This window comes from Strix uralensis, chromosome 10 (assembly GCF_047716275.1).
Source record: "Strix uralensis isolate ZFMK-TIS-50842 chromosome 10, bStrUra1, whole genome shotgun sequence".
NCBI lineage: Eukaryota > Metazoa > Chordata > Aves > Strigiformes > Strigidae > Strix > Strix uralensis.
This window is the reverse complement of record NC_133981.1, coordinates 17,497,916-17,507,753: the sequence shown is the minus strand read 5'-3', so window position 1 is coordinate 17,507,753 and position 9,838 is coordinate 17,497,916. Positions and strand designations below refer to the sequence as shown.

At 65.7% G+C, this 9,838-nt stretch overlaps 2 protein-coding genes across 3 annotated transcripts; both read right to left on the bottom strand.

Annotated features, from left to right (window-relative positions):
* Window positions 1-1,299: 1,299 nt before the first annotated feature.
* Window positions 1,300-7,926, bottom strand: ACY1 (aminoacylase 1). 2 transcript variants are annotated; one of them, XM_074879424.1, is made up of 15 exons: window positions 7,837-7,926; window positions 5,861-5,993; window positions 5,166-5,230; window positions 4,548-4,652; window positions 4,337-4,431; window positions 4,065-4,141; window positions 3,711-3,800; window positions 3,409-3,465; window positions 3,226-3,299; window positions 3,073-3,122; window positions 2,733-2,877; window positions 2,581-2,649; window positions 2,415-2,494; window positions 2,077-2,137; window positions 1,300-1,934 (listed from the first exon to the last, which is right to left on the bottom strand). In XM_074879424.1, the coding sequence occupies exons 2-15, from the start codon at window positions 5,967-5,969 to the stop codon at window positions 1,770-1,772; spliced, it is 1,242 nt and encodes a 413-aa protein (XP_074735525.1). In that variant the 5' UTR covers window positions 5,970-5,993; window positions 7,837-7,926; the 3' UTR covers window positions 1,300-1,769. The 2 variants fall into 2 exon arrangements, with proteins under 2 accessions (XP_074735525.1, XP_074735524.1); XM_074879423.1 differs by lacking the exon at window positions 7,837-7,926 and adding an exon at window positions 7,371-7,457.
* LOC141947848 (protein ABHD14A-like) lies at window positions 7,634-9,834 on the bottom strand. The gene is made up of 4 exons (XM_074879425.1): window positions 9,141-9,834; window positions 8,878-8,993; window positions 8,283-8,518; window positions 7,634-8,015 (listed from the first exon to the last, which is right to left on the bottom strand). The coding sequence occupies exons 1-4, from the start codon at window positions 9,386-9,388 to the stop codon at window positions 7,833-7,835; spliced, it is 783 nt and encodes a 260-aa protein (XP_074735526.1). The 5' UTR covers window positions 9,389-9,834; the 3' UTR covers window positions 7,634-7,832.
* Between the last annotated feature and the right edge of the window lie 4 nt (window positions 9,835-9,838).

The window sequence follows — 9,838 nt, the reverse complement described above, 5'->3', positions numbered from 1 at the left end:
GAGGATGGGGAGCAAGGCGGGGCAAGCTGGGGTCCCCCAGCCTTGCCCTCCTGGAGGGGTAGGAAAGGGCACACAGGCCTGTCCTCCAAGAAGGATGCTCAGCGTGGGGTGGTCCCCAAGCACGAGCGGGCACCCAGCTCTTGGGTCCCATCTCAGTGGCCAGACAAGGTGGGAATGCCAGGCCGGCTGGGGAAGGGGGCTGAGCAGGATCGAGGGGGGCACGGGGTGCCACACGCAGCCTTGGTGCACCCCCAGGGCAGGGGACAGGGCAGCAGGGATGCCCCACTGTCTGCCTGTAACGGTGCCTGCTCACCTGCACCCTGAGCGGGGACCCCGGCCAGCAACCAGGACCCTCTGGTGCCCCACAGCACCCCCGCCACTCCCATGCCATCCTCCCCAGGGCTGCAGGATCGGGGGACATGGCTGTATGAGACATCAGAGAATCCACACAGTCTTCCCCAGGGAGCCTCAGCGCACAGGCAGGTACCCCCCCAAAAGCTTTGGACTTCCCCCCCGCGCTGGATGGAAGTGAAGGAGCCGAGGCACCAGCGCCTTCTCCTGGAGCCCTCCACGGCCACCGGCCTCATCCCTTCTCCCAGCTCAGCACATGGGCAGTCTCAGTAGCCCCAGTCCTCCCACAGCCCCCCAAGGGTGGCAGCAGCTTTATTAATTAAAAAGGAGGGCAGGAGCATGGGGGGCCCAGTTCACCCCCAACCTTTTGTAATGAAGCAGCTCTACAAGTCCCGCAGCCGGGGCAAAACCACCCCAATTTGGCTCAGCGAGCCCTCGGCTGGCCCGTGGCCCTGGTTTCCCGAGGGAAGACCCCAGGGACGGGCAGCACAGCATGGGTCTGGGACAGATCCAGCACTCCTGGGTGCTGGGGGGCTGCGTGGGGTGGGGTAAGAGCAAGGAGGAGATGCAGCCTGCGGGCAGCTCTGGCAGGTAAGCGGAGGCTGCCTGCCCGGACCCGCACGCTGCCTGCCCGGACCCGAGGGTTTGGGGGAGCGGCACTCTGTCAGGAGCTGATGGGAGGGTGGGAGCAGGATGAACCCAGCACTGCCGGCTGCTCCTGCTCCCCCCGGTACCCCGAGGCTGACGTGGAGCGGAGGCTCCCGAGGAGCAGCCCCACAGCCTGCCCGGGCAGGATCCTGCCCGCAGCACCGTCCCCCAGCCCAACAAACCCAGGGGAGCGGGGAGCACCCCAGCAGACCCCACTGCACCGAGGAAATCCGCGGTGCCTGGACTCCTCCAGCCCCCTCAGGCAGTGCCACAGACAGACAGACGGACCCCACCCCCGGCTCCGGGCCGTGCTTAAACAAGGAGATTTATTGACTTGCACAGGGAGGAGAGGGAGCACTGGCCCCAGCTCCCCTGGCAAGCGGACAGAGAGGCAGGACGAGGCGTGGGCAGGCAGAGTGGGGCACCAGCCAGCCCCTTGCCCCACAGCCAGAGCAGCCAGAGGTGGCACAGGGACAGGGGGAGGCACCGCTGACACCAGGAAAGGCAGGAGGCACCCAGGCACGAAACTCTGCTGGCACTCCAGCAGGGCGACACTACCCCCGGGGGGTGGCTGGGACCCAGATTTCGAGGGCACAGCCAGGACATTTGGCCCAGGCATCACCATCACCCTGAGCACAGCCAAGGTGGCATGATGGCAGCTGGGTCCCTGGCACGCTGGCAGGCACTTGCTACGCCCACCCTCTGGCCCCTTTTTAATGCCGTGCGTCCCTCTGCTTGGCATCCCCCCGTCCTGCTCCTCGCCGGGGTGCTCAGCCCTCGGCCGGCAGTGGGGGCACTGATGCCAGGGCAGGCAGGAGGCGGGCGTAGATGTCGATGCCCCGCAGGAAGACTTGCTCGTTGAGGAACTCGTTGTGGTCGTGGAGCAGCACCGGGGTGCAGTTCATGGGTGAGAAGCCGATAGCAGGGTGTCCTGCCTGGGGATGGGGGTGCGTACGGGGTGAGGCTGGGGCTGGGATGGGCACCAGGTGCCCCCCTCTGCCCAGGCACGGCTCCTGCTTGGAGCTGCAGGTCTCAGCCCAGGTGGGGGACCCACGGGGGGGCTGGCACCGCACTCACCGCTCGGATGTAGCGGCTGTCGGTGGCAGCTGGGAAGATCTCGAGCTTGAGCTGCAGCTTCCTGACAAGTGAGACTCTGCATCAGCACGGGCACAGGGGCAGCCAGATCCCCTGTCCCCCTGCCACCGCGGGCAGAGACACCACACCAGGAAGGTCCCTCAGCCCTGCAGGACACTCAATCCCATTCCTTTCAGTGGGGCATGGGGAGATGCCCTGGCATGGCATTGGAGCATCTCCTCCCAACCCCTGCCATGACCCCAGTGACTCCCAGGGATCCCCTGGCTCCCACCAGAGGATGTCCTTGCCAAGGTCCTGCCCTTCCTGGGGACACCACTCACATGTCCCTGCAGACCCCACTGAAGGCTTTCCACCACGGGTCCGACTCCTCGGTGGAGGTGACGTGTTGGTCCATGCATTTCTGTGGGAGGAAGAGGGCAGGTGAGGAGTGGGCACACAGCAGGGGAGGGACGAGCACAATGCGCCTGGGTGGCCGAGACCCTTCACCTGGTGAAATTCGTAGGTGACGCCGTCCCCGGCACCACGGCACCAGGCAGCCACCTGCTCCTCAAAGGCCTGCGGCAGAGACCAGAGGAGAGGTGTGAGCAGGGTACCCCCCAAGCCGCTCCCCTCCCAGGTGGGGCCAGCGTGGCACCCACCTTCAGGTCCACAGTGGGTGGGATGCGGATGTCGAAGCTGGCCGCCATCTCAGAGGGCACCACGTTGAAGGAGACGCCCCCCTCCAGCATGGTCAGGTTGAGGGAGGTGACGTCCCCTAGGGTCAGGCTTGAGTCGGACTTGAGCCTCGGGGGACGCAAGGGAGAGTCACCCTCCACCACCCAGGGAGGAGGGGAAGCACTCCCCCCCACCCTGCCACACCCCCAAATGGGGAAACTGAGGCACGGGGCAGCAGCGCCAGATCAGAGCCTGGCTTGGGATCCCAAGGACCCCCTCCATGAACGAAATGAAGCCACAGCCATCACGCTGCCTGTCTCCTACCTCTGCTTCTCGCTCTCCCTGAAGGCCAGGAAGGAGGTGATGACTTTGTGCTGGGGAGGGAAGGGCAGTGGGTGAGGACCAGCCCCGCAGGCAGGTGCCTGGCAGCCCCAAGGCAGGCCAGGGGTGGTGCGCAGGGTGTATCCCCTCTCTTACCATCTTCTCGGCCGCTGTGTTGCTGATGAAGCGGGACCCATGCCCGGGGCTACCCGCGCACTTCACCTTTATCCCTGCAGCAGTGGGGGGAGAGGGGAGCATTGAGCAGAAAGCCTGGGGTGGCACCAGTGCCCCAGTGCCCGGCAGAGCCAGTGACGGGGCAGTGGGCATGCAGTTACTCACACCACGGGCTCTTCTCGCCATAGAAGACGCTGAAGGTGTCAGACGGGCTGGCCAGGCCTGCGGTGGGCACAGACTGGGGGTCAGTGGGGCACGGGGCTGCCATGATGTGCCCCCCTCTGCTCTGCCCTGGCAGCATTTCCCCTCCAGGCTGGCACCGTGAGGGACATTGCCAAGGGGAAGGAGCCCCCGAGAGGGTTCCTGGAAGCCGTGCTGGGTGCCGGTGCCCGGGGGGTGATGCCAACAGGCAGAGGGGTGCGTGCCAAGAGGAGACACGTCCCTGTGCCAGCCCTACCACCACTTACCCTCATCCAGGGCGAAGCCCACGTTGAGAGCTCTGAACTCAGGGCGCTGCACGAACATCTCCATGCCCTTGTGTCCACCCACCTCCTCATCTGCAGGGGAGAGCCTGGTGTGGAGGAAGGAACGGGGCGTCCCTGGCCCACCGCCCCCTGGTCCTCCTTCCACGCCAGCCTGGGTGCCACTGGCACACACGATGTCCTCAGACATGGAAACCCCTCCAGCCTTGAGCTAGGGGAGCTCAAATCTGGAGATGCTGGTAGGGGGGTGCCTGGATGCCACGCCACAGGAACCTCCAGAGCATCACCCAGCTGTCAGCCCCTCCTGTCCCCCCAAGAAGGAACATACTGGGGACTCACCAGGCACAAAGGTGAGGTGGATGGTGCGGGCAAAACACTTTCCCTCTGCCTTCAGCCTCCGGATGGCCTCAAGATACCTGAAGGGAGAAGGTGGTGCCTGGGTATCATGGAGGAGAGAGGCTGGTGTGCCCTGAGCCACCCAGGGAGGGTCAAGCAGTGGCACCCTTAGCCCCAGGGACCCTGGGGATGGGGATGGTGGCATCCTGTCCTGCATCACTCAGAGCCACCCCCACCACCGTGCCCAGCTGGTGGGTGCAGAGGCCTCCACTCACTGGATGGAGACACACTTCATGTCCTGGGCACCCCGGGCGTAGATGTTGCCTTGTGAGTCCTTAACAGCCTCGAAGGGTGGGTAGGTCCAGTGCTCCTGCGGGGAACCACGGCCGTGATGGCAGAGGGGCACAGCAGGCACCAGCTCCCATTCGCCAGCCACCCCCAGAGCTCCCCACTGTGCCCATCCCACCCTTCACCCTGTCCCGGCACCTCAAAGACAGGCACAACGTCAGTGTGGGAGTTGAGGAGGACGGAGCGCAGGCGGGGGTTCGTGCCCTGCCAGGTCAGGATCAGCACCACACGGCCCTGGCACACCTGTGGGGTGAGGGCAGGATGTCACCAGGGTCCTGGCTGGGGGCAGAGAGGCTGGGACTGGCAGGCTGGAGCCAAAAAGCATCAGCCTGGGAAAAGTTTCATGATGCCACCCGGCAGGTCACCCCTTTCTCTGCTGGGAGAGGACAGGCAGCAGCAGCAGGCATGCCTGTACCTCCCCAGATACAGATGGAGGAGGGGAGAGGAACCCAGCGCCCTCCCCCAGTGCCCAGGAGTCCCCTGGGACAGCAGTGCCCAGCAGGAGGGACGTCCTCAGCCAGCATGACCCTGCCAGATCCCCAGCTAATCATAGCACAGGCGGCTGCAAAGGTCAGCAGGGACCAGCCGGAATACGAGCTTAAGGAAGGGCTCATGTCAGCAGAGGATTACAGGCAGAGGGGATTCACTCCTGCCCAGCTCCAGGGTGGCGGCAGGGGAACATCCCGGTCACTAAGGACCCGGGCACAGATGTATGGATGGACAGACAGACTGGGGGCTGCTCCTCGCCTCACTCACCTCCACTTTCTGGCAGGCCAAGCCCAGGTCGGTGCCGACACGCTCCAGAAACCGGATGGCTGCATCTGGGGAGGAGCGGGGACGCCTGGAGTTATGCCAGGATCTCCCTCCCCTTTCACTGCAACCCCCTGGCGACCCCAAGGCTCTCTGGGGTTCCCAGGCCAAGGGAAGAGGTGACCAGAGAGGGCAGGTGATGGAGGTCCTGGGCACAAGAGGTGGCTAGCACTGGGGACAGGAGTGGCTTGTCACCATCCCTTTGGGGTGAGGAATAGGGGAACATGAAAAAATAAAAATTGAAGGGGGTAAGTTCAGCAGGGACTGTCCTCCACAGGAGTTTTGGGAGCTCCTCAACAATAAAAAAATCTCAATGTACTTTAGTGGGAGGACAGAAATGTTAATGGAAGGAGATCTACACAGGATTACACAAGCATCTGTCCCAGAGCCAGGGCAGCATGGAAAGGGGCGGCCCTGGGGCACGGGGCTGGAGGAAGCAAATGGCAGCTCAGGGTGCACTCGTGACGTCCCTGCCCCAACCAAAGGCACCAGCAGAGAGAAGGCACAAAGGTGTTCGCTCCTTAAACCACGATCAAAACAGCCCCGGCCGAGAACTCCGGCACCCAGGTCCAAAGACCAGAGCTGCAAAGCCGCGTTGCCGGATCCCCGCACAGCTCCCCGTCCCGTCCCCCCATCCTCACCATAGTCAGGTTTGGGGTGGACGGTGTCAATCCTCAGGTATTCCCGGAAAAGTGTAACTGAGGGGTCCTCCGAGGCCCCTGTGCTCTTCCCAGGCTTCCCGGGTGACATGTCAGGGACCAGGGCTGCAAAGCTCTGGGGGAAGAGCAGCAAGATGGTTAATCACCCACCGGCCCCTCCAAAGTCCGCCAGCAAGGTCGGTCGTCACAGAAACCGAAGAGGGATGGGGCAAAGGTCTCCCCCGTGTGAGTCCTCCTGGGACACTGCCACCGCTTGGGTATGGGGGCAGGATGGGGTGTGCCCCCCACGCCATCCTTTCATTCTCCCCCCAAAGCGCACGTTCCTGCCCCAAACACAGTGCCAGGGCAAGCTGTGACACCTGGGCACAGGGCGAGGGGTGAGCTCCAGGGAAGGGCTAGCTGGGGTGTAGGGGGCTAGCAGGGAGGAAAGGGGGGCAAGAAGGTGGGGAAGGGAGTTATGGGGAGGAAGAAGGGTGTGTAGGGCAGGGGCACATGGTAGTTGGGGTTAGACAGGGGTTAGAGGTCCAGGGGGATGCTGGGGGGGTGCAGGCAGGGAAGGCAGGATGCTGGTGTAAGGGGGTGCAGCCAAGGAAAGCGGGACACTGCCTGCTTAGGGGGTGCAGGAGAGGTGCAAGGAAAGGCACTGGGGGTGCAGGGAAATGGAGGTGGTGAAGGGTAATTGAGTGCTTACAGAGGACAGAGGGGCTGGGGGGACTACAGGAGGGTGACAGGCAGTAGCCTGGTTTTGGGGTGTTTGAGGGGTGCTGGGCAGCTGGAGGAGCAGGAGGATGTGGGGTGCTTCGGGGCACATGGGGGTGCAGCAGGAAGGGTGAAGGGGAACACTGGGATGTATGGGAGTAGGGGGTGCAGAGAGGCTATGAGAGGGGTGCAGGGGGACTGTGGTTGGGGTGCAAAGGGGCACAGGGCGGGTACAGGGGTACCACTGCGGGGGTGCAGGGGTACTGCCGTTGGGGTGCAGGGACACTGTGGTTAGAGCTGTGCGGAGTGCAGGGTACCGTGGGTAGGGGTGCAGGGGTACTGTGGTTAGGGGGTGGGGGTGCAATATATCATGGCTAGAAGTGCATGGGGGTGCAGGGTACCATGGTTAGGGGTGCAGGGGGCTGCTGCATGGGGTGCAGCGGTTGCGTTATTGGGGTGCAGGGGTAGCACGGGCAGGAGGGCAGAGGGGTGCTGGATACCGTAGTTGGGAGTACAGGGGTGTGCAAAATACCATGATTAGGGGTGTGAAGGGGTACGGGGGGTACAGGGTACCGTGGTTAGAGGTGCAGGGGGGCGCAGGGGGGTGCAGAGTACCGTGGTTGGGGGTGCAGGGGGGTAGAGGAGGGGTGCAAGGGGTACGGGGGGGCGCAGGGTACCGTGGCGAGGGGAGCGGGCTTGTAGGGGGACGAAGGCACCAGGGCAGCCCCCCGCGGGCTGCCGGGCGCTGCTGGCCCGACCCCGCTCCCCGGCCCCCCGCCCGCTCCGGCCCTACCTCCACGTTGTTGCCGCCGGCGCCTGCCCGGCCCCGCCAGGCCCCGCTCCGCCCCGCTCCGCTCCGCCCCGCAGCCGGCAGCGGGCAGGGGCGGGCAGGGGCGGAGCGGGGAGCACAGGGCGTGCTGAAGGGAGGGGGAGGCAAAGGGAATGGGGGCAGGAGGCAGGCAGGGGGTGGGCCGGGCACCCTCCTGCCCCACTCGAGAGCCAGAGAGATGGGGCTGGAGCCGGGGAGCCCCGCGGCGCTTGGGGACACACGCAGAATCCAGAGCAGCATCGGTTTATTGGCCTTGTGACAGACGACACCCTGGCCTGTCAGCAAGGGACACCCTCAGTGTCCCCCCCGCCACCCTGGGGACACCCCAAAAGAGAACAGCACCCCTCATGCCAGCCACCTTTGCCTCCCAGTCCCTCGGGATGCCCCGGCCCCCTGTCCTCCGCTCAGCAGGGGATGAGGCAGTGCTCACTTCAGCTGGTTTAAGAAGCCCAGCAGGGCCTGGTGGAAGTCCTCTGGCTTGTCCAGGTAGCAGGCGTGGCCAGCATCAGGCACCACGGCCACATGGTGCCTGGGAAGGTGCCGGAGGCTCTGCAGGGCCTGGGGACCCAGGCTTGTGTCACGGTCACCGTACAGGATCAGCGTGGGTGTCTTGGTAAGAGAAGAAAGAAAACCAGAGCAGTTGTCAAAGGGGGAAATGGCCACCACACTTCCCCTGGGCTGTGCCCACCTCCATCCATCATCACAGCGGGCTGCAAAGCCAAGGGAAGGCAGGTGTCAGCCCCGCTGTGAGCTCAGTGGGGCACAGGTGCCCCTCACCCCAAAACAGGGCCACCCTCCATGCCACCCTTCAGCCAGCTGGCCCATGAGGCTCGCCAGCACCCAGGGACCCCCCAGGAGCCCAACAACCCACCTCACCTGAACTTGCCGGTACCGCTCAGCAGCGTAGTCCTTGGTGCCCACGGGTGCAATGGGCACGAAGCCAGCCAGCTGGTCACCCTGCACCAGGAGGAAGGGCAGGGCAAAGCGGCCGCTCATGGAGGGGCTGACGAGAACGGGCCTCCGCATGCCCAGCTCCTGGAGCACATGGTCCAGGAAAGCCACCCGGCCCTGTGCCGTGGCCACCATCTCTGCCGAGGGCGAATCCCCGTAGCCTGGCATGGGGCAGAGGGAACAGGGTGGGCACGGGGCAGGGGAAATTGTGCAGCCTGCAATAGTCTCCTCCCCAGGGCTCAGCTGGCTTGGCAAAAAATGGGCACCTGATCACGCCCTGATGGTTGTACAGCAACAGCCACGTGCCAGCCAGACTGAGCCAGCCCCAGACAAAGGGTGGCCATGGAGGTCGATGCCCTGGGCCAAAGCCAAATCCCCAGCACATTGCCCCAGGAACCACCGCTAGCTGCCTCAGGAAGTCCAGAGCCCTCCCTAAAGAGTTTGAGAGCCCCACAGTGGCTCAGGTGAGGGAGTGGAGATGCCCAGAGGGATCAACTTAAGCGCAGTGCCATGGTCCTACCAGGCAGATCTATCGCGATCGCACGGTAGCCTTCTCTGGCGAGCAGCGCCAGCGTGCCCAAGGCCTCCCACGTCCTGGAGGTGAACGCCTGGCCATGCAGGAACAGGACATCGGGCCTGCAGTGGGGAAGACAGGCGGGAAGGGGTTCAGGGAAGATGCCATGCCTGCACACGTCCAACGGCCACGAGGGCCGGTGGAGAGCAATCCCCAGGGCCCGTCATCCCCCACCTTCTGCCGCCACGGTAGCCGGCAGGCTGACCCACCTCCCGGGGCCGGCAGCGCCGCTGGCCTGGGGCCCTGCGGAAACCTCCCTGTAGAAGACGGGGGGCTCTCCCGCGGCCATCCCCGTTCGCACCGTGGTGTTGGCCGCCCGCCGGCCCCGCTGCCCCTCGTCAGGCCGAGTGCCCGCCGAGCGCGGCTCGTGCTGGGCAGCCGGGAGCAGGAGGTAGAGGAGGAAGGTGAGGAGAGCCCCGAGGAGCAGGAGCCCCAGGCGGCTGCGAGCCAGCGGCATCTCTGCTCCCCCCGGAGAAGGAAAATGGCAGCGAGGGGCTGGAAGCCCCAAACCCCACTGCTGCGGGGCGGAGGCGGGTAGGCCCCAGACCACGGTGCTCGCTTCAGCTCCGGCCCGGCCTGCGCCCCCCGCGCCCGGCGCCGCCAGCCCCGCTCGGCCCCGGCCTCCCGAGCTCCCGCTGGCTGCGGCCGCCGGCCCCGCCGCCCCTCAGCTCCGGCCGGGACATGCGACCCTCCCGGCCGCGGCCCCGGGCTCCGCCTGGCGGGAGGCCGCAGCGCTGCAGGGCTGTCAGCCGGGGGCCTGCCCGCCGCGCCGAGCCCCGGCAGGGCCCCGCCGGGCCGGGGCCGAGGTCTCGGGAAAGAAGGGCCGGTGCCGGGAGAGGAGCCCCGGCTTGGCGGGGCTCGGCGGCGCTCGGCTCGGTTCGGCGAGGGCTCGGCGGGGCTCGGGTAG